Below are 24,980 nucleotides of genomic sequence, written 5' to 3' on the forward strand. Positions count from 1 at the left end.
TTCGTGGCTGCCCTGCGAAATCTCGGAGGCATGTGTGGTTTTACGGATATGGACGAGGCACTCCGAGACCGCGTTGTCCTGGGACTCCGAGACCCAGTCCTCCAGAGCCGGTTGATGGCCAAAGGCGATATCGCCCTCGCCGATGTCCTCGCTGACACCACCGCAGCCGAGGCCACCCGGAAGTCAGCAGCCCAAATGCGGAGATCCGACACCGGGGACCGAAGCGCAACCGCCGAAGCAAGGCATGGCAACCGAAACGTGCCCCGAAGCAAGCCGCCGAGAGACCACCACACACCATGGCAACCTCGACTCCGCCTCCGATGCCACCGACGAGGAAGAGGACATGCATCGACTCCAGGCGGACCGGGACCGGCGCGACCGACGGAGTCGTAAGTCGGGACAACCGTGCGCCGGGTGCGGGGGCGACCACCCTCGAGCAGAGTGCCGGTTTTTCGACGCAATATGCCGGCACTGCGATAAAAGGGGCCACATCGCCCGGGTCTGCCGACTCAAGAAGAACTACAGCCCCCGACGATGAGACGACAGCAACCGGAGGCGAGACGGCACTCCCCCCAGGCCCAGGGACCGCCAAGCCGAGAGCCGATGGAACCGAGGCGGACGGAGCCGACGAGACGGCAGGAACAGGCGGAGAGATGAAACCCACCAGACGATCGTTATCAGCCACTCCTCCAGCACAGACGCCCGGAAAGTATATGTGGAGGTGGGCATCGAGGGCGAGCCATGCAAAATGGAGGTGGACTCCGGGTCCTACCTTTCCATGGTCGCATGGCGGGAAATAAAGCGCCTGGTGCCCGCCATCCACAGGAAGAGGCTGGAAAGCCAGAGCCTGATTATCAAAGACTACCAAGGAAATCGCATACCGGTAGTCGGGACTGGCCAGTTCGAGGTGACTTTCAAGGGGCGAACAGCAAGGCTTCCCCTAACAATTGTGGACCGAGATCGCCCTAGCATTTTGGGACTGCAGTGGTTCGCGCCGCTCGGAATCGAGGTGACGGGAATCGACCACGTCCAGGAGGCCGACTGGGAAGAGCAGCTCGCCAGAGACTTCCAGGAAGTGTTCGACGGCACCCTAGGCAAGTACCGAGGGCCCCCCATTTTGTTCAGCCTAGACCCCAGCGTTCCCCCCATTCGCCTGAAACCACGGCGAGTACCATTCGCGCTCCGGCCAAAAATCGATGAGCAAATAGACAAGCTCGTCAAACAAGGGGTCCTCGAGCCAATCGACCATGCCCGGTGGGAGACCCCCATAGTCACCCCCGTCAAGCTGGATGGGTCAGTAAGAATTTGCGGGGACTATAAGGCCACCCTTAATTGCGCCCTGCAGCAAAGCGCCTACCCCGTCCCAGTAGTGCAGCACCTCCTACACTCACTGGGGGGAGGCAAGGTCTTTGCGAAGCTCGACCTGGCACAAGCCTATCAGCAGCTGCCGGTCGACGCAGAAACGGCCGAGGCACAAACAATAGTAACCCACCGGGGGGCTTTCCGCTGTAAGAGACTCCAGTTTGGAGTCAGCGTGGCCCCAGGAATATTCCAGAGCCTCATGGAGAGACTCCTGCAAGGAATCAAGGGGGTGGTGCCCTACTTCGACGATGTATTGGTGTCGGCAACCAACCAGAAGGAGCTAGAGGGTCGCCTGAGGGAAGTCCTAACCAAATTCAAAAACGCGGGGCTGAAGGTTAAGAAAGAAAAATGCCAATTACACACCGAGAGAGTTGAGTTCCTGGGGTACCTCCTAGATCGGCATGGAATTCACCCAACCGAGGAAAAAATCAGAGCGATCAAGGAAGCCCCCAGACCGAAGAATAAAACGGAACTACAGGCATTTCTAGGACTACTTAACTTTTACAATGTTTTCCTGCCCCAGAAGGTGACCGCGGCAGAGCCTTTGCATAGGCTCCTGGACAAGGCAGCCCCATGGACCTGGGGAAAGCGCGAGGAAACCACCTTCAACAAAACCAAGGACCTGCTCACCTCGGATGCCGTCCTCATCCAATACAACGAGACACTACCGCTAGCTGTCACATGCGACGCATCACCTTTTGGCGTCAGCGCCGTTCTCAGCCACACTCTCCCCGACGGAAAGGAAGCACCCATCGCCTTCTTCTCACGAACCCTCACCAAACCGGAAAGGAACTACAGTCAGCTGGACAAAGAGGCCTTGGCCATCGTTGCCGCTGTCAAAAGGTTCCACGAATACATCTACGGCCGAGCCTTCACCATCATCACCGACCACAAGCCGCTGCTGGGAATCCTGGCAGGGAACAGGGCCACCCCGAACATTCTATCCCCTAGAATGACAAGGTGGTCCGAATTCCTTGCAGCCTACAGTTACCGGCTCACACACCGACCCGGTAAGACTATCTCCCACGCAGACGCCCTGAGCCGCACGCTGCTACCAGACTTTGACACCGACCCAGCACCCACGACGACCACCCTCAGCATAGAGACTCTGCCCGATCTACCCATAACTGCATCAGACATTGCCCGTGAAACTAATAAAGACAAACGTCTGGCGCGGGTATTACATTGGGTAGAGAAGGGGTGGCCCGAGAAAGACGACGACGAGACCTTCAGGACATTCCGGGACCGACAAACGGAACTGTCATTGCAAAAAGGATGTTTACTTTGGGGGGACCGAGTTGTTATTCCGGGCAAATTACAGGGAAAAGTCTTGGAATTGTTGCATGAGGGGCACCCGGGCATCGTTAGGACAAAGGCCTTGGCCAGAAGTTACGCCTGGTGGCCAGGGATGGACAAACAAATCGAGGCCTGGGTGGCAGCGTGTAACAGATGCCAGGAAACCAGACCCAGCCCTCCCGCCACCCCAATCCTGGAATGGGAAACCCCTAGGGGGCCATGGTCCAGGATCCACATAGATTTTGCCAGGCCCACAAAAGGACACACCTTCCTCATCACGGTAGACGCTTACTCCAACTGGCTGGAGGTAAGCAACATGAGGACTACCACCACGGAGGCCGTCACCAAAGAACTCAGCAAACTATTTGCAACCCACGGCCTCCCAGATGTCCTCGTATCCGACAACGGGCCCCAATTTACCTCGCTGGAATTCGAAAAATTCCTAGCGGAACTGGGGATACGACACGCGTTGACAGCGCCGGCACATCCGGCGGCGAACGGGAGGGCGGAACGGATGGTTCAATTCACGAAAAAAACCATCCAAAAAATAGAGAACGGGGAAATCCAAGAAAAAATAAACAAAATGCTCTTTATACAACACATAACCCTGAATACGACAACAAATAAAAGCCCGGCAGAACTATTGATGGGGAGGAAGCTAAGATCCCCACTCGACAGACTGCACCCCACATACAACCCGGAAAAGCCCCCAAACTCCTCAAGCAGAGACCGAACCTTTAAAACAGGCGACATGGTATATGCAAAAAACCTCACCGGAAACCCACTCTGGGTACCAGCAACCATAACCCAAGTGACAGGTCCCCGCTCGTACCGCCTACAAACAACCGACGGACGAGCATGGAAACGACACATCGACCAACTAAGGTCGAGAATAGCCACGAGAAATACAACCGACACGCAAGCAGAAACAAACACAGAAGGGAACCCCCCCAACACAAACCAAGAGGGGAGGGAAGGCCCAATAAACCAAACACCACCAGAAAGAAACCAGGAATACTCACCGGCAAGCAGCCAACTCGACACCTCACCAGGAAGAAGCAGCCAGGCCAGCTCGACCAGCCCGGAAAGACCAGGCAGGAGCGGCAACCGCAACTCGACCAGCCCGGGTAGACCGGGAGGGAGCTGCGACAAAAGGCCCAGCTCAGACTTCCAGACGGTTCCATCGACAGGACGAGGAGCAACACAGAACCCGACCGAACCGGCCGAGAACCAAGCACCAACTAACCTGCGCAGGTCAAGTAGACAAGTACGAAGCCCCGCCTACTTACGGGACTACGTTACGTAGGACCCTACCAAGAGGGGAGGGGTGTTCTGTACGGTCATTACCATTCTTGCAGACCCGCGCCACGATTGGCTAAGACGCGCGGCGAGCTGATTGGCTGAGCGAGCCGCACGGATTGGCTGCCACGAATCCCCCGCGATTGGTAGAAACTAATCGCGGGATATTCAAAGCGGTGCCATTGGCCGCGGCCGCCACGGCTAGAGAATAAAAAGCCACTGCTTTCCCTTCGGAACCCGAGCCGATCTCGGGACTAATAAATGAGCTGAACTGAATCACTGGTTCCCGAGTCTCCTTTCGCGCCGGACACGACACTGCGGATGATGCAGGCATGGTAGAGGTCATTGTTCAGCCCATTTTTGAAACAGCTCACCAGGATATCCTCCAGCAAGTCCACATGACAGGCTAGGTCACAGAACTCCTCCATATATTTGGCCATCAGCTGGCGGCACTGCCTCATGGTTTTAATACAGTCTCAGGCTTTGCAGTCCACCAATGGGTCCTTGAATCTGAGGTGGATTATGAAGTGGTCAAAATTTTGGAACACCAGGGTGTTGGCATTGTGGAGGAGCACCATCCATCTTGAAGCTGCTCCTTCTAGTGCCAGGGTGACCACTCAAACCCAGGCTCCCTGGGCTGGGAAGTCTTGTCCATACTCCTGCATGTAAGTGAGGACATGGGCCAGGAAAAATCCCAGTTGCTGGGGATCTTGTAACAAATTTGGTGCCTAGGGCTGGTACCTTCTGTTCCAGTTAGGGAACTTTGCTAGCCCCTGCTCCGGGTATATTGGATGGCTCTGGGATCTAGCGTGGAGAGTTGGTGGGGGTGGCTACTGCCCCATCAGTCCCAGTGGCATTGTCTGCAGCTCTTGGGGTGGGAAAGTTCACCTGTCTGGTGTCGGTTTCCCTCTGCCTCTTGTTTCCCCCTTCTGCACAGTCTAGGGCACCTCAAACTCACAGGTCTTGGAAAGCCTCTAACATGAAGCGCATGATGTGCTTCTTGGGGCAATCCTCTTGCTTTGGTTGTCATGATCAAATAGGGCTTCTAGTTCGCATTTCCAGGCCTCCTGCTGGCTGCCTTGGGTGAGAGTGACTCCTTTGGTCCTTCCATCCCAGCTGTCCTTCTTCCCCATGGCAACGGACCACCTGGGCTTTGCAGGGTCTTCCAGGGTGGCCGGTTCCTCAGTCGAGCAGGTGGAAGCTGCATCAGTCTGGGTCATGAGGGCGGTTTCCCCCCAGCATTGCCTTCCTCATGCTCACTGTTGTATTTGGACATGGTTTGCAGGATCCCACTAGTAGAGCAATGCTTCTCCAGGTTGACCACTTTTGCAGATCCTGCCTAATGTAATGACTTCCCTCTCCTCTCTCCTCAAAAAAGCAGAAATCTTGAAACACATTATTTCAAAAGGAAACTTTTATTGAGGAAAAGTGATAACAAGGAAAGCAAGGCAGGATCTAAAGTTCCCACTCAAAAACACATTAGATTAAACATTACAGAAAACCCTTCCCATATGTCCAGTCCAAGCTGAGCCAATCCACAGGTGCGAAGTTATTATGAGAACTCAAGCTGGGAAAGGTTTATCAAAAAGGTTGTTCTCAGGCGCCACTTCGGAGCTGAGACAAAACAAATGGCCCCAAGAAATTCCCTCCCCCTCCCTTTCCCAAGCAGGTACATCAAAGTCACAGGATAGTTAGAAATAGGAAAGGGGTTGTAAAAGAGTATCCAGGGCCCCCTCCCTATCAGAATGGCAATGTCCCAATAGGATCTATGGGACTTGACACTTGGTTTAATAACTACTGATTTAATTCAACAGACAAACACTAGGCTCTCTTGGATGAAAATGATTTTCTGGATTCATTTCAAGGCCTTGCAGTGAAATAGAAACATATTGGGGAAAAAAGACATTTTACCCAAATTTCTGTATTTATTTCATACGATCCCCATTAAATTAGAGAATTTTTTAAAGCGGAATTAATAAAATTATGGTGAAATTTATTTGGTTAGGCAAAAAATCTAGAATAAAGATGAAAGCACTACAAGATATTAAAAGCAGAGGGGGATTGGGACTTCCAAATTGGGAGTTATACTACAACGGGATGTAGTTAATCTGGATTAAAGAATGGGTTAATCTAATAAGCAAATATTAAGTTTAGAGGGCCACGACCTGCAAAGAGGATGGCATGCCTTTTTGTGGGAAACAGGAACTAAAAAACAGCAATATTTTCATAGGCATTTGGTTCCCTATTACAAAACTTGACCAAAATTAGAAAGAAACATTATATGAAAATTCCAATTTGGCTATCTATGATGAAAGCTATGATACACCCAAACAATTTAGACTTATACAAAATGACACGATCCTGCTGTGAGTTTTGATTCTGATGACTCTGAGGATGAAAGGCTGGAGCCTGCTGAGAATTTGGAGTCTGAATTGTTAGAAGACACAGACGTGAGCCAGGGGGGTGAGAGGTTATCACACAGACATTCTTCGCCTGAACCCTCGACCTCATTCATGCCTGCAATTGAGCCACAAAATGAGTCAGAAGAGTCGAGCGAAGAAGCTGACAGATCGTGGCTTGATGCCAGAACAAGAAGGAGGCTGAAACGTCAAGCTGTGGGGAGACATCAGGCCAGACATTGATTTAGGGAGATTGACACGCCCATCTAGGTGGTTTACGGAGACGAACTCAGTTAGAAGGGAGGGCGAGTCAATAATTAGCACGTTGCCTCAAAGTGTATAAAAGAACACAGCTGTGTGGGGGAAGATTGTCAGGAACAAAGTGACTGATTACGTGCAGAGGTTTTTCAGCAGAGGCTCGGAGCTTTGAGAATTTGTACCAGGACTGTTTTGATAAACAGGGTGTGTGGAATATAATCTTGTAGAACTCCTTTCTGTTGGATTTAAGTTTTGGAACGGCTGCTTTTGGTTTTGTGTTGTTTGAACTCTGAAGGGGGAGCCATAACATTTTTGTTCCTGACCCAAACAAACCATCTTTGAAGCAAGATGGATTCAAATCAACTGCAGCATTTGGTAGAGCAACAACAACAACAAATAACTCAGCTTTTGCAAAGTAACGTGACACTTTAAAATCAGGTAACACAATTGCTGAATTATGTTTCCAGCTTACCAAGCACTGCTGCTGCTTCACCTGCCCCTCCTGTGAGGAAAAGCCCGGTATCCATGCCAGAGAAATTTTCTGGGCAAATGGACAGGTTCCCGGCATTTATGGGTCAATGCCAATTGTTTATCTCTCTGAGACCTGAAGACTTTCCAACCGACCGGGCTAAAGTAGGCTTTATGATTAGTTTATTAACTGGGCAGGCTGCCAATTGGGCTACTCCCTTGTTAGTTCAAGATAGCCCGTTATTGAACAATTTCCAGGGTTTCCTCCAACAAATGAGGGTGATGTTTGAGGATCCCATTAAGGTACAAACTGTGGACAGACGGCTAATGGATATTAAGCAGGGGAAACGTTTATTACAGGAATACGTGGCAGAATTTCGTTTGTTGTGCATGGACTCTAATTGGAACGAACCGGCTCATATGGCTGCATTCCAGGAAGGCTTGTCTGATGCCATCAAGGATGAGCTAGTCCATGCAGAGCGGGCTTTAACTTTGGATGCATTGATAGTTCAGTGCTTACGTATTGAAGCTCGTTTACAGCAATGTGGGAGCAAAAGGCCCGTTGTGGAACCACCTGTGTTTTCTCGCACACGCATACCGCCACCGAGAGTTTTCCAACCCACGGTTCAGGCTGAGGAGCCGATGGAGATAGGCGCACTCCGCCCTCGCCTAACGGCGCGAGAACGTTTGAGAAGGTTCCAGGAAGGCTTGTGCCTTTACTGCGGGGGTCCGGGACATTTTGCAAATTCCTGCACTCGGAGAGGGACTCGCAGACCTGTGCCCGAAACCACTCCTGGCCCGTCGGGAAACGGGGTAGGCCCGACCTCGGGGAAACCCTAGGTCGGGCACGTTCTACACCCCCACCCCAAATTGCCGAAGTAAATCCTGGCCCTCCTCGGCATTTACTTTTGGACACTCGTATATTTCTGCAGTCCCAGAAGGAGGGAATTCCCGCCGTTGCGCTGGTGGATTCAGGGGCTACAACCAGCTTTATGGACTGTGCTTTTGTTGAACATTTTGGAATTCCTTTGATTCCTGTGAATCCCCCCATTAAGGTGGAAACTGTAGATGGGCGAGAACTCAAGTCGGGACCCATTCGCTTAGCAACTCAGCCAGTGCGTATGGTCATTGGGGATCATGAGGAGGCGATCAGTTTTTATGTCACCTCGAACCTCCATCTCCCTTTGGTGCTCGGAGTATCCTGGCTACGTTTGCATGATCCGTTGGTGGCTTGGGTGCAGAACGCCATTTTGTTTCCAAGCCTACAATGTGTGGACCACCTGAGGCATGTCTGCGCCGGCCAAGATATCGCCGCTCCTGCTGTCTCCATTCCTTCGGAGTTGTCGGACTTTTCCGATGTTTTCAGCGAACGGGAGGCAGACCGATTACCGCCACATCGTACCTATGATTGTCCTGTGGATCTGATGTAAGGCTGGAGCCTGCTGAGAATTTGGAGTCTGAATTGTTAGAAGACACAGATGTGAGCCAGGGGGATGAGAGGTTATCACACAGACATTCTTCGCCTGAACCCTCGACCTCATTCATACCTGCAATTGAAGCACATCATGAATCAGAAGAATCGAGCGAAGAAACGGACAGATCGTGGCTTGATGCCAGAACTAGAAGGAGGCTAAAACGTCAAGCTGTGGGGAGGCATCAAGCCAGACGTTGATTTAGGGAGATTGACACGCCCATCTAGGTGTTTTACGGAGGCAAACTTAGTTAGGAGAAGGGCGAGTCAATAATTAGTACATTGCCTCAAGGACTATAAAAGGACACAGCTGTGTGGGGAAAGATTTGTCAGGAACAAAGTGTCTGTTTGCGTGACGAGGTTTACAGCAGAGGCTCGGAGCTTTGAGGATTTGTGCCAGAACTGTTTTTGCTGAACAGGGCGTGTATATAATTGATGACAGTCGTTATCTTGTTAAACTCCTTTCTTTTGGACTTAAGTTTTGGAACGGCTGCTTTTGGTTTTGTGTTGTTTGAACTTTGAAGGGGGAGCCATAACATGTGTGTGTGTGTGTGTGTGTGTGTGTGTGTATATATGGATCTTTGGTTATTCGGGTTTTCTCCCGCGTAAGATTGGAAGTATCTGGGCAACGTTTCGATGAAGTCTCATTCATCATCTTCAGGCTTCTGTCTTCAGCTCTGGGCTTCTCAGAGTGATGTGAGCTTGCAGCTGCTTCTTCCTTTTAACTGCTAGTGGGGTGTGACTTGATTGGGTGGGGGCTTGGCTGTGTTCTGATTGGGTGGGTGTGTTCTCATTGGTTGGGGTTTGGCTGTGTTCTGATTGATACCAATCAGAACACAGCCCAAACCCCAACCAATGAGAACACACCCCACCCAATCAGAACACAGCCAAGCCCCCACCCAATCAAGTCACACCCCACTAGCAGTTAAAAGGAAGAAGCAGCTGCAAGCTCACATCACTCTGAGAAGCCCAGAGCTGAAGACAGAAGCCTGAAGATGATGAATGAGACTTCATCGAAACGTTGCCCAGATACTTCCAATCTTACGCGGGAGAAAACCTGAATAACCAAAGATCCACATACAAATACCCGCGAGAACCTCAGAAAACAAATATTGCACCTCTACGGGGAGGAAACCCACCATCTGACCAGGACTTATGAAAAACTTGAAGTCCAAAGAGCTTCCATTTTATGTGACCTCACATTCCTATGCAACTGCCGAGATCAAAATTTAATTCCCACAAGCTTCCAATTGAAATTCCACACCAACACAGCAGCCACCAAACGCATCCTAAAAAGAACAGAATTGGCCCTAATTAGAAATGAACTTCACACAAAAAGATTTCTCCTAGACCAAATCAACAAAGATCTCCTCACACTTCACCTCAGACTTAGCAACAAGATTCACCCCTTACTTTGGGACAAATCCAAACAACTCGCTGTCTGGAGAGCCGAAACACAGACCACCCTCAAGACAGACACACACACCAACAAACTCAGAAAACTACAACAACACCAGAAACCAACTCCTCCCCCCTCACAGCCACACATGAAACAAACAGTGCACAACATCTCAGACAAGATCCTCACCGAAGCCGAAACCAAGGTCCTTTCAAAAGGATTCAACTTTGCTGTCGCTCCCAAACACATCCCCACAGAAACCATCATATGCGGAGTTGAAACCAGCCTGACCAAAACCAACCCTGATGATGCTAATAGAATCAGACTCGAAATCACCAACATCCTCTGCACTAGCAAACCACCCAAAAGCAACTTATCCAAAGAAGAACAAACTGCACTACGTAACCTGAAAGAAGACACCAGCATAATAATCCTACCAGCAGACAAGGGCAACGCGACAGTGGTTATGAACACATCTGACTACCAAACCAAGTTAACCAACCTACTCCTAGACCCCACATACAAACCCCTAAAGACAGACCCCACCACCTACCTAGAAAAAACCACCAGATCCAAAATAAAGGCCTCCCCCATCAGTGAAGAAATCCAGCAAAGAATCATACCCAGAGAGAAATCATCCAGATGCCCGAAGCTTTATGGTCTCCCCAAGATACACAAAGAAGGAACTCCACTTAGACCAATAGTCAGCTCCATAGGCTCACCTCTACAAAACCTAGCCAAATTTCTCGCCAAACAACTACAGCCCTATGCAGAATCCATCAACTCACATGTAAGAAACTCATTCCAGTTCATCGAGATCATAAAGAAACAAAACTTACAACCCAGCAACCTACTAGTGAGCTTCGATGTCATATCCCTCTTCACCCAAGTGCCAATAAAAGAAGCCTTGACAGCCATCCAAAACAAATACAACCCCCCAGCACATCCTAGATCTGACCAACCACTGTCTATCCAATACATACTTCACCTACAACGGACAAAAATACAAACAAATAGAAGGAGCACCCATGGGATCACCCCTCTCACCTGTCATCGCAAACCTCTACATGGAACACTTTGAAACACAAGCTCTAGAAAAATATGATCACAAACCCAAACTCTGGCTCAGATACGTAGATGACACCTTCATAATCTGGCCACATGGGAAAGAAAAACTGAACAACTTCCTCACACACCTCAACAGCCTACACCCCAAAATACAATTCACCATGGAAACAGAAGCTAACAATCAACTTCCCTTCCTAGATGTCTTGGTATACAAAAAACCCAATGGCTCCCTAGGACACACCATCTACCAGAAGAAAACACATACAAACCGCTATCTACATGCACTCTCACACCACCACCCAGCACAGATCAATTCCGTAGCTGAGACACTCATCTCCAGAACAAAATGCTTAGCTGATGAACAACACCTAAAAACCGAACTAAACACTCTCACCAACGTACTAACAGCCAATGGATTCCAAAGAAAGAAGATTACCCACCTAATCCAAAAAGAAACCCCAACCAAAATCCAAGACAGAGAACAAGAGAACGGCAAAGCCCTCCTCCCATATATAAAAGGCACTACAGACAAAATCAGCAAGATCCTCCAAAAACACAACATTAAAACAGCATTCTGCACAAACAGAAAAATATCCACCATCCTAAGAAACCCTAAAGACAAAATCGAGTTAGAAAACCAAGGAGTATACGAAATCCCTTGCACCGCCTGCCCCACCACATACATTGGACAAACTAACAGTAGAATAAGTGCACGCGTTGAAGAACATAAGAACTCAATCAAAAAAGAAGAACCGACCTCTTCCCTGGTCCAACACCTCAAAGCCACAGGACATGAGATTGACTTTAAAAATACCAGAACTATCGCCAAAACCGAATACTTCAACAACAGAATAATCAGAGAAGCCATAGTAAAAGTAAAAAGCCAAGCCTCACTTTGACATTTCTCTTTAAAAATCGCCGCTAAGTCAGTTTTGTCGAAAATCTTACAGATTTCTTCTCATTCTTAGGGTGTCCTTTAGTCCCAAATATTAATAATAAAAAAAAGTCCTCACCAAACCGATACACTTTCTCTTTCAATCTCTTCCTTCCGGAGCTGTCCCAGCTTCAGAAGCTTAATGGCTGCCTCTCCGCCGATAGTAAAAGGGCTTCTCCTGGATCAACCAGGGACTTTGCGATGTCCCTGGGATCAACAGAAAGCGCCCCTTACTATCACCGTCTCTACGGTTTAGGTCCGTTGAGACCGACCAGGGGTGAAGATATCAGCTGCGATCTTGGAGCCCCGAGATTGCAGCTGTATCGCAGCGACGTGGCTCCGCCTTCCTCCTGGAAAAAGAATTACAGAAAATGCCACAGAAAAAAGATATTAAACTTAAAATGGACATAATTAAACATAAAATGGGTCAGATAGAGAAAGAAGAATTGGCACAAAAAATTAGAAGTGCTAAACAGAACTATTTTGAAGATGCAAATAGGCCAGGTAGATGGTTAGCATACAAACTGAGAAAGGAGAAAGAATCAAGGAAAATATTACAGTTAATAGACGATCAAGGCCAAATGTGCTATGGTGACAAGGAGAAAAAGGCAATTATCCGAGACTTTTATGGACAACTATATAAACAAGAAGATATTGATGAGGAAAAAATTAAACAGTATTTACAAAATGCTAACCTACCTAAGATACCTGAAGAGACTGAAAAAATGTTAGAAAGTACTATAACAATGATGGAATTAACCGAAGCACTCAACAGACAGAATAATGGAAAAGCACCAGGTCCAGATGGGCTTCCAGCAGAATTTTATAAAACACTACAAGAATCGTTGAGCATTCCATTGCTAGAAGTCATGAATGAAGTTATGTCAAATAAGAAGATACCTAAAACATGGTCAGAAGCTTACATTACACTTATTCCAAAAGAAGGGGCCGATCCATTACAAATCAAGAACTATAGACCTATTTCTTTATTGAATGCAGATTATAAAATTTTTGCTTCAATCTTGGCAGAAAGGCTTAAAAAATACTTAAATAATTTTATTCATCCTGATCAGAATGGATTTCTGCCAAAGAAACAAATCAAAGACAATATGAGAGTAATTCTGGACACCTTGGAATATTATGAGGCGCATCCTGAAAAACAAATGGCTTTGATATTTCTAGATGCCCAAAAGGCATTTGATAATGTGAACTGGAGATTCATGTTACTACTACTGGAACAGATGGGTTTTGCCAGAAAATTTATTCAAGCAATAGAAGCCATATACTATAAACAAACGGCAAAAGTAATGATAGAGGGAGAACTTACAAACTCTATTAACATAAGAAAAGGCACAAGACAAGGATGCCCATTATCACCTTTGCTATTTGTATTGACTTTGGAAGTGTTGAATAGAAATATTAGAGAGGACCAAAATATAAAAGGAATGAAAATCAAAAAGGAGGAATTTAAACTACAAGCCTTTGCGGATGATTTGGTTTTCATTTTGGAAGATCCTCTAGAGACAGCTTTAAAACTATTGGAAAAGATAGAGACGTACGGTGAGATGGCTGGTTTGAAAATAAATAAAGACAAAACAAAGATTCTGACAAAGAACATGTTATTAAGACAAAGAGAAGAACTGGCAGACCTATTGAAAATTCAAGTCACGAACAAGGTTATTTGGGGATATATTTGATGTCAAGGTGTACTACATTGAAAGAGAACAATTATATTAAACTCAAACAGCAGATAGCATTTGATTTGAAGAAATGGGAAAACCTACAACTGTCATTAATAGGCAGAATTTCAACAATCAAGATGAATATTTTACCCAGAATTCTATATTTGTTTCAAACAATACCAATTAGGCTTGGCAAAGATTATTTTGAAGATTTAAATAAAATTGTGTTGAAGTATATATGGCAAGGTAAGAAAGCGAGAATAAAATTAAAACTTTTGCAAGATGCTAGAACTAGAGGAGGATTTGGCCTTCCTAATTGGGAGCTGTATTATCAGGCTGCAAACTTGATGTGGGCCAAAGAATGGATAACATTAAGAAAGACTAGATTGTTGACACTAGAAGGACATGATTTATTACTGGGCTGGCATGCTTTTCTGTGGTATAAGGGAACTAAATCGCAGGGCTATTTTAGAAGGCATTATATACGGGAGTCTTTATGGTTAAACTGGGAGAAAATTAAGAGACAATGTTATTTAAAAATCCCAGTTTGGTTATCAACTATTGAAGCTTTTTCTTATCCTATAACATACAAGAAGGAACAAACAGTTAGATATGGGGAAATATTGGATGAAAAGGGTGAACTTAAAACGATGCAAAATCTAGAAGAACAAGGTATAAAAGATGAATTGGTTTTCATATGCGCAAATACATTCAAGGTATGTTAAAGATTCTAAAATAGAGGAATTCTATGATAAATTGACTGACTTAGATAAGATTTTGACAGGTACTGATGAAAAAGTGATTAAAAACTTATATGGTTATTTACTGGAAATTAAACTAGAGGAAGAACAAGTTAAAGAAACCATGATTGTTTGGGGGAAGAATTTTGGATATGGGATTGATTTAGAGAAATGGCAAAAATTGTGGTCTCAAAATTATAAAATGACAATGTCAACAGCATATAAAGAAAATCTGTATAAGATGTTTTACAGGTGGCATTTCCCCCCGACAAGAATAGCAAGAATGTTCAAGAATAAATCTGAAAAATGCTGGAAATGTCATCAGATACCTGGCTCATATTACCATATGTGGTGGACTTGTGAGGACGCTAGAAAATATTGGACTAAAATTCGCATATGGTTGGAAAAAATGACAAAGAAACATATAGATTTAAAACCAGAGATTTTTTTATTGGGAATCTTACCTGATACATACAATGAAAATTTGAAATATTTGATTGTAAATGTATTGACAGCGGCTAGGATTGTATTTGCTAAAAATTGGAAGAGTGAGAAAATACCATCACAGAAAGAAATTATTAAGAAAATATTGGAATGTGCTGAAATGAGTAGATTGACATTTGAAATTAGAGAACAAGAAGATAAACAATTTTATGAAGTTTGGGACCTTTTCTATCAATGGTTAGATAATAAAATATAATAATAGAATATTTAGAATTTTAGGAAACAATGAATACATATTTCTTTTTTTTTCTTTGATACTATCCTTATAAAATTTTATTAAGATAGACTTGGTATGACTATGATTTGCTATAAAATAAATTAAGTAAATTATAGTTATCTCGTTAAAGTATGAATTAATAAAATTATAGTCAAATGATTGTTTAATAATGATATCAGGTTATATAATTGTTGATTGATAATATGAGTTATTATGTAATATAACTACAACAGAGACTATGAAATGGATGCACACAAAAAAGTGGTAAACCAACCGATACACTGTCTGTAAACTTATGAAGGAAAGATGATGTTTTTATGTTTTATGTGTTTTTGTTTGTTGCTAAAATTAATAAAACTGTTTTAAAAAAAATGAAATATTTGTTTTTCTTTTATATAAATGAAATATCTCAGTAATATCTTTTATGGATATTTTTTAGTCTCTGAAAACATTAAGACAGCATCCAGAAGATAATCGCAATCAGATTCGTGAGCTGGCACAAACTTTAACAGATGGTGGAGTTTTGGATGAATTGATCAATGAGAAACTTGAAAAATTCAATATTCGGTGGGAAGAGCTACAACAAGAGGTATATTTCTCTCTTCTAATTTTTTGTTTTAAACACTGTTTTAGGCATAAGTGCTGGGTGCAGGGGTGGGATTCTACCGGTTCTCACCTATTCGCTAGAACCTGTTAATTTTCTAAGCAGTTATGAGAACCGGTTGTTGGAAGAAATCTCCTTTTGTTTTTTTCCACTTTACAGAGCTAATCCTGAGGAAGGCAGGAAACATTCTGGTGTTGTTTCTAGCCTAATTTTATTGCCCTGCTTACAGAAACTGCCTCTCTGTTTCTTTGTTAACCCTTATTACATTCTTGGCAGTATGCCTAGACTTCCTGTCACCTGAGCTTTTCAGATTTTTTTTTCTCCTTTTCTGGTACTTTGCTTGACTTTATTAAAGAGGAGGGGTTGTTTTAAGGTTTTTACACTGCTGTTGGGAGGAAATACTCCTCTGTTGGAGTTCTTCCAACAGGGAAGATGCAATGATTAGCACTTTGAAGAAATAATTGAATAACAAAGCAGAGTTCTTGGAAAGAAGCTTTTAATGACAAAGAACCAAGATGAGTGACATTCAGCAAGGCTTCTTGGCTAGCTAGAAAGATTGAAATTCAAATGTGAGTTTACATACCTTTTCTGAATTTTGGTCTAAAACTGGTTTTTGGTGAAGTTTAATTCTGTGCTTGGTGATGTTTAATCCTGTGTTTATTGATGGGATAATTTTCCCTATTCAGCTTTGTTTGGAAGGAAAAAGGTTAATCTCTGTTCCTGAAAAGAAACTGGGTTGAGAAATCTGGCTAGTTCCTGTGTCTATTTGTTCTGGTAATTGGTTAAACAAGCTACTGTTGTAGTTTAATTATTTGTATTGTGTTTGAATTTTTTCCTGCCTTTGAATTTTTTCTATCTGGGGAGGGAGTCTTCCTTCACTGCTTTACTGGTTCCTGGCACTGTCCTTTTGGGGTGTACTTCCAAGAGGCAGGATGCAAGCTTGGCACTGATTTTTTTACTGTCTTTCTGGGGGGCATGTGACCTTTCCTTAAACCTGGATGACATCCTTAGGATATCTTGTGAGGTGAGTGAGACCAGCTGATGTTTTCAAGTGGTGCAAATGGATCTAAGGATTGCTTCTCCTGGTATGCTCTTTTTGGAGAGCTTAAATGACCTCTCTGCTAAAGGGTTTCACTTTATGAGCAAGAGTTGGCTGCTGATAGTTATCATTGCATTTTAACTATTTTAATTCCTCAAGGTGCTCTGGCACTCTGCCAGATTTGTGACTCCAGTTTGCAGGTATTTTTAATCTAATGATTGGTATTTAGGGCACCTTTTCGCAAGCAAAGAAGCTTTTTGTATTTTTGTACAGGCAATCCTTGACTTACAACAGTTCATTTAGTGACCATTCAAAGTTACAATGGCACTGAAAAAAGTGACTTATGACTGTTTTTCATACTTACGACCATTGTAAAATCCTCATGGTCATGAGAGGTCAGGGAAGGAGAAGCACTCCTTGACGTGAGCGACGTCAAGTTGGCCACTCCCACCCAGTCACATGTCTATCCAGCCATGTCTACCCAGCTGGTCATTAGGGTAAAGAAACAGTTGTTAAATTATTTGAACCCCACCCCTGGCTGCATGGCTCTTTTTGTGTGTGTGTCTGTGTGTGTGTGTTTTATTTAAAATAGATTTTATTAAAGTTTTACAATTAAAAAAAAACCACAAATAATGTTTACAATTTTTGCAATACATCTACATTGGTTTTTTTCCATCTTCCATTATTCATGTCTATATACTTATATATATTATTCATATTTACATTATATGTTGCCTATTATTCCTATTATCTATCCAAGTATATAAATTCTCCCAGACTGTATAGAATTCTCTTTTTTCCTTCTCTTGCAACTCCATAGTAAGCTTATTCATTTCCGCACAATCCATAATTTTTCTAATTAACATATTGTCCATGGGATTACCCTCCGCTTTCCAATTTTGAGCATGGGTTATTCTTGCTGCTGTCAGAATATGTATAATGAGACATTTAATTTCTTTTTTTTATATTCTCCTCTAATTATCCATAATAAAAACATTTCTGGTTTGAATTCTATTTTTTCCTTTGTTATTTCGTGCAGCCAAATTTTTATTTTATTCCAGAATTTTTTGGCTTTGGGGCACAACCACCACATATGAAAGAAGTTACCCATTGCTTGTTTACACTTCCAACATATTGGACTCAAATTTGGATATATCTTGTCCAAACTCGATGGTGCTAGATGCCAATGATAGTACATTTTATAAAGGTTTTCCCTCTATGAGGCTGCCATTGTTAATTTATGTCTCTTCCAAAGTCTTTCCCAATCCTCTAATTTAATGTTATATCTAAAATTTTTCATCCATGCTATCATTGTCTGTATCAAATTTTAGAAGGTAGTTATAAATTTTGGATATACATTTTTCTTCTGGTCCTAATAAGATTTTATTGAGCTGTTGAGGGCTTATGTCTATACCAAATTCTTCCATATCTTTTTTATACTTTGTTTGCACCTGCAGATAGGGCTACCAGTCTAACTTAATTCCGTCTTCCTTCAATTTTTGATTTGTTTTTAGGTTTCCATGATTATCTAATAGCTGATTGTACCTGATCATTTTAGAAATATCCATAGTATTTGGGTTGAACGTTGCTTCCATAGTTGAAAGCCAGCCCGGTATCTTAGTATAGTGTGTTGATTTAATTTTACATCAAATCTCTATTAATGCCTCCCTAATTAAATGTTGCCTAATATATGAATATGTCTTTTTATTTCTCTCCCATAGGATGGCATGCCATCCAATTTGCAACTCATGTCCCTCTAGTGTTAATGTTCTCCCTTTTAAAGATATCCCATCTTTAATCCAAGTTAATGTTGCTGCCTTAAAATATATTTCCCAATCAGGTCCAAAACCTCTGTATCTATTATCCTGCAATAGTTTTAATCTGATTCTAGGTTTTTTAAATTGCCATATGAATTTTGTTATTATCTTATTTAGTACCCCATCGAATTTTTTGTTTAACTTTACCAGCACAGTCTGAAATAAGTATAGCCATCTTGGTAGCAAGTTCATCTTAATTGCAGCTATCCTTCCTACTAAGGATAGTTGCAATTTCCCCCATATTTTCAAATCCTTCTTAGTTTGGTTAAGTAATTTATCATAATTATTTTCCTTTAAAGATGAACATTTTGCTGTCAACCAGAAAGCCAAGTATTTAATTTTGTTTATAATTTGGAGTTCCGTTTCCTTTTCTAATTCTTTTTTTATATTCTAAAAAATTTTTAACTTACATTTTATTATTTTTTTATTGATTTTAAGACCTGCTAATCTACCACATTCATCTATTTCGTTTAACAATATTTTCCCAACCTCGTTCAGATTTTCTACAAAAAATACCATGTTGTCAGCAAATGCTTGCGTTTTACACTCTTCCTTTTTTATCTTAATGCCTGTAATTTCTTTTTTATTTTAATTTGATTTAATAAAACCTCTATTGTAAGTATAAATATCAGAGGTGAGATTAGACAGCCCTGTCTCACTCCTTTAGCTATATAAAATCTTGCCGTAGAGTCACCATTTACCCTTACGCTGGCTTTCTGACTTGAATATATTTCCTTTATCATTTTTACAAAGTTTAGTCCAAATTTCATTTCTTTCATCTGATATAAGAAAAATTCCCAATTTAAATTGTCAAATGCTTTCTGCGCATCCAGAAAAACCTGTGCTACTGGTTTCTCTGGATGTGCTTCATAGTATTCCAAAAAACTCATTACCATCCTGGTGTTATTCCTAATTTGTCTTTTTAGGAGAAAACCATTTTGGTCTGAATGTATTACTTCGTTCAAAACTATTTTCAATCTTTCTGCCATAATAGTCATTAATATTTTATAGTCAGCATCCAGGAATGAGATTGGTCTGTAGTTCTGAATTAGAGAGTGGTCCGTACCTTCTTTCGGTATCAGTTATATGTATGTTTCTCCCCATGATTTTGGTAGTTTTGCTTTTAATAGTGCTTCATTATACAATTCTAACAGCAGTGGTTGCATAGTTTCCTGCAAAGCTTTATAAAAATATCCCGGAATCCCGAGAGACTTCCAGTTTGCAGGGCTTCAGCAGCAGGCAGGAATCCACGATTGTGCGCGGTTTCTGCCTGGGCTTGCCACTGGAGCGCCCCGAGCCAGCTGGCTTCGGGGCTAAGCCACCTCATAGAGGTGGTGAAGACGGGGGAGTGCCAGCAGGGTCGAGGAGAGCCGCATCTCTCCTCCTCAGCTGGCCAAATTCCCTTTCCCGAAGGCGGTAAGAGCGGCGGTCAGAAATGGCCGCCTCAAAGAAGCACTCAACTGGAAAAGAAAGTGCAGGAGGAAGTTAAGAAGTGAAAGTTTTGGCGGACCAGGATAAAAAGCAACAACTAAGGTATCCTGGATATATTTTATAAAAGATAACATCGCTCCCAAAGAAGAGTCGGAAGCAGCGAATGAAAGTGAAAAGGGAAAGTTTTTTTTTCTTCACTCTCCTTCCTTACGTTGACAGCAAAGAGCGCTGAATGAGAAATCGGAAAAATCCGCTTTGGCACCAATAGGTAACTAAACTGGAAATATAATTAAATGCCAAGGGGACAAGAAAGTTTCTGAACACTAAAAAAATTCTTTTTTTTGTTATAAGTGGGAAGGGAGAGGAAAAGAATAAGGGCAGGATTTGGAAGGAGGAGTCTGCCTGGAACTCAAAAGAATCAAAAGTTAAATCTTAATAAGACTTCTAAAATGTAACTGGAACTTTGCAACTAAATAGTAATCCCAGGAACAGAAAGTGAAAAAAGAAGAAAGTGTTAAAAGAAACAGCTTGTGTGTATTTGGACTGCTTGGTGACATTGGAATTTTTGGAAATTATATTTGAATGACTAAAAACAATTGGGTGGTTGTTTAAAAAATTCTACAATGGCATCACTTCTGGATGAACTGAAAATGGAATTTAAAAAATATAAAGAAGAGGCACAAGAAGGGAAGGGCTCCTTTGGCTCCGTTTTTCAATTCTTAGAAATGACGATCTGCACCTATGAGAAACAACAAGAAAAGACTGCACAACTAGAAGAGTGGGACAAAGAAGAAGCCATCTTTAATGAACAAGTAACTCTATCTGGGGAAGAAAGGGGAAAGGGGGGAAAGAGAATGGAGAATTTAAGACTTAAAAAAACAGCCAAAAAAGGGAAAAATGATGTAAAAAGTGGATATAATGTTGGAAAGCAACAGAAAAGGGGAATACAGAAGAGGGAAATGGAGGTGGAGAGACAAGGGGGTAAAAAGGGGAGAGAGAAGAAGAGAGGGAAGAAGGAAGGGAAGAGAAGTTACAAAGGTTTGGAGCAAGATGTAAAGAAACAGGACTTATTCAGAGATAATGGGTGAAAATTTAACTGAAAAAGGGATTCTGTAAAGGTACATAAGATTGTATTGTTATATTTGTATTAGAAATAATGTTAGAAAATTGGAAACAACATATGATTGAAAAGTGCTTTAAAATAGTGAGTGTAATTCAGTGAAGCTTTTGTGAACAAAATAAATGAAATGAAATAAATGAGAGAATTGAATTAGGAAGGAATGGGAACATTTTAACTACTCAATGTTTTATAAAATATAAGTGAAGTGGGGGGGAAGTAACTATGGAAAGTTTATAAGTGTTCTCATAGAAGTATGATATTTATTTGAAAAGTAATGTGCAAAATGTTTAAGATTTAAATGAATATTAATATTAATGATAGAATTGAATTGGTATGGATTGTCGTTTTAATTATATTATATATTTATAATTTTTTCTTTTTTAAAAATGCAGTGTGTAGTTTTAGAATGTACCAAGCAGAATCCGAACGGAAGTTATGTATTATATTAAGTTTTATAATTTTAGGGGAAAGATATAAAGGCGTCATACTCCAATCAGTGATTACAGGAGAAATTTTGTTTAATGAGAAAATATAATAGACAGCTGAAACAGGACAGACAAAGAATATAAGTACAATGATTTGAATTGAGATGAATTTGTGTCTGTACGAAGAGATGTAACCCGGGATCATGCTGCTTTCAAAAAAGATGTTTTATGTTTTTATGTTCTATGTTTTGTTTGTTTATGTTTGTTTTTAAAAATCAATAAAATTTTCAGAAAAAAAAATCTCCCAGAATCCCATCTGGACCTGACGTTTTATTGTTTTTCTATTTATTGATTGCTTTTTCTAATTCTATTTGTGTTATTTCCTTATCTAAAAGTTCTTTGTTTTCTTCTGAAATTTATGGCAGGTTAAGGTTAGGGTTAGGGTTGGCCACTCCCACCCAGTCACATGACTACCCAGTCATGTCTACCCAGCTGGTCATTAGGATAAAGAACTGGTTGTTAAATTATTTGAATCCCACCCCTGACTGTGTGGCTCTACATAAAAATAAAGTTATAACTCATATACTATTCTGTATAAAATTATGGTATCTACAGACATAAGAATCACAATAAATCCATTCATTCATGTATTCATTCACATATTCATTCATTCATTCTTGTTTAATGGAACACTTAAATAATGTACTGATTCTTAAAGTCAAGGATATAAATATTTTTGGAATCCTAATGTCAGCCTTCATTTTTGCTTTCTTTCAAACTTGCTGCCAGCTGCCATGGAAATTGGGGGGAGGAAAAGCACTGGGTAGCAATGAGAATACCTAGACTCAGAGAGGCCAACTTGAGTTTTTAACATTTTAAAGGCCAACAATCCTGGCTTCAAAATGCACAAAGGAGAAGCGATGCAGCTGAACCAGAGACTTTCCCCAAACATCTTCCTGTCCAAGGATTGAACTCTGATTGTCTGGCTACTGGGGGGTGGGCTCTGGGGCTTGTTTCAGTTCATTTCTTCATCTGCATTTTCCTTCAGATCTTGCCTGACTGTTGCTGCATTCAGTTATTTCCTAGTAAAAGTACTTTTTCTCTAAATCTATGGAGTCAAGGGTTTTTCTTTCCTTGGGATAACATTAGGCAAGAATTGCTTTAACCGTCAACCTAGACCTGCAGTCTACCGTGGGGACCTAGCATCTAAATGTCCAGTCACAAGAGCAAGCTAGAGGACACCAGGGCTAAAATCGGATTCTTCCCTAGACCACACCACACTCGAGATGAGGCAGAATGGCTGGAGGAGCTAGACCTAGCCTGTCAGGCCCAGATGGTCATTGGGTATGGGGCAAAAAGGAAGTGTGATGACCCGGGGCATGGCAGAAAGACAACACAATCAGATAATCAGTAGGAGTCCCTTTATTAGCTCCAACTTTGCCCCCAATGTCCTGGTTACCTTCTGGGCTGGAGAAAAACTCTCCCAAGAACAGCCTTTGGCTGCAGAGAATCAAGTCCAAAATGTGGTCAACAAAAACTGTAACTATAAGTCCAATAAAGGCAAGATGAGGTAATTAGTCCGGCAGGGTAAGAAAAGGAATTCCAGATGTGAAGGGATGGCAGTAATTCAACCCAGTTGGGAGGATGCCAGGAACGCAGATAACCAAAGTAAACACAAGATGAGCTTACATTTTTCCCAGCAGATACCACACTCAGTTTGCATCTCTTTTAAACTCTCTTCCCAGGTGTAGCTAATGAAGGGAATCAGGGCCCTTTCCTCCCCTATAAGCCACGCAACCCAATTGCTCTCTCCGTTCCTCCCTGCGTGCCCTAGGATGAAGAGGGGGTGGGCTTGGGTCTTCCTCTGAACTCCCTCTTCTTGTTCTACCGCTCCCCTGCTCTGCCCAGCCAGACTTTGCCTTTCCCCAGTTTCCTCCACAGTCAATGGAGCCACACTCCCACTCCCTGTCAGCTGTTTGTCTTCCTCCTCGGATTCAGCCTCCTACAGGGGCCTGACAGGAAGACACAGAGGAATGACCCTTGAAGGTAACCTTTACTTGAGGAAGCAGAAGTTCCCACAGGCTGGAGCGGCATGAGGGGATAAAGTCCCCCTTCTTGATGAGAACCCAGAGGATGCCATGCTGAGCCATGCCCTGTATCTGCTACAAGAGGCAATCAAGAACCAAAGAGCCTGGGAAACTCTTGTTAAGATGACTGCTCAGGTATGATGGGCAATTTGGAGGCTCCCGAAAAGTCAAAATCCCGCAGCTGGACAGTCCAATTGGACTTAAACCGTCCCAAAGAGGAGCACATTCCGTCGATCCCAGGGACACCGCAAAGTCTCTTGTTGATCCAGAAAAAAATTCTCTAAACTGGCTGCAGCAGAAAGTGGCCATCAAAGGCTGGGACAGCTCCAGAACGGAGGAAGAAATGGAAGGAAAGTGTGTAGGATCTGGGTGAAGGTTTTTTCAATTTTTTTTTGCTAAGAATAAAAGTGTACCCTAAGGGGAAAGGATTTTAAGAAGATAAGAAGACAGGAGAGTGACTAACAGTGAGGAGCACGTGTTTTTAACTGTCAAATTGAATTAGGACTAATTTACTGTGATTTTAACAAGATATTAATTTTTAACTGGACTGGACTTTGTGGCAACACTTAGAAAAAGATAAATTTTAATTTTATTTTAATTTTAAATATTGGATTATGTTTCCCTTTTAGATTTTTTTACCTACTAATAAATCTTAAAAGTAAAACTTTTTGGAAATAATATGGCAAAGAAGTGAAAGTAAAGTAACAGTGTCGCCTAAAGGCTACAGAAAAGCTGGAGAGATCAAAAGACTGAATCTGTTAGAAAATTGTTTTGACTGCAGGCTGTTTAGACTTAAAAGAAAGATAGAGAGCTGAGTGCTGAACTTTGTTTAAACAATCTAAAGCAATCTAAACAGCTGGGAATTGAAGAGAAAAGAGAAAAATATTATTTTGACCTTGGACTATATACTTTGCTTATGTTTTGATCTGGCTTTTTGGATACTATAAGGTGGCTTGGACTTGTTTTGTGACTTCTATTTAATACCTGAATAAAACTACCGCTGGCTACTTTATTTTTGTTCTACTTTTTGTTGCTGATACTTCTTTTGGCCTTCCTACTTTTTATTCCTATTTTTCTTTGCTCCAGTTTCTTTTTTGGAACATCTTAGTTTTTCTTCTTTTTCTCCTTATTTTACACACACACACAAACACAAAATTTGGCCTTTTTGCTACTTGGGAATTATTGGTGGTGGATTACTTTTTATTCTTTTTTATTATTATCTCTTTTTCTGTTTTTTGTATGGTTCCTCTGTGGATTTTGTATTTTTATCTTCATCTTTATATCTTTAAAACTTTATCCTTACTTTTTTTCTTTTTGACCTGGAGGACTTGGCTTTCTTATAATTGGATTTTTTACAATT

The 24,980-nt window shown here is 42.4% G+C and overlaps 1 protein-coding gene across 7 annotated transcripts in view; it reads left to right on the forward strand.

The window, feature by feature from the left end:
• The window catches only part of DMD (dystrophin), a 1,185,061-nt gene that overhangs the window by 389,765 nt on the left and 770,316 nt on the right, over positions 1 to 24,980 (forward strand). For all 7 annotated transcript variants that reach the window (XM_087966867.1, XM_087966866.1, XM_087966869.1 and 4 more), the window contains exon 28: positions 15,537 to 15,686. In XM_087966867.1, coding sequence (XP_087822993.1) covers positions 15,537 to 15,686 — 150 coding nt within the window. The remainder of the gene's footprint in view (positions 1 to 15,536; positions 15,687 to 24,980) is intronic.

This window comes from Notechis scutatus, chromosome 5 (assembly GCF_049901735.1).
Source record: "Notechis scutatus isolate UNSWTSFEM ecotype Mainland chromosome 5, rNotScu1.2, whole genome shotgun sequence".
NCBI classification, from domain to species: Eukaryota; Metazoa; Chordata; class Lepidosauria; order Squamata; family Elapidae; genus Notechis; species Notechis scutatus.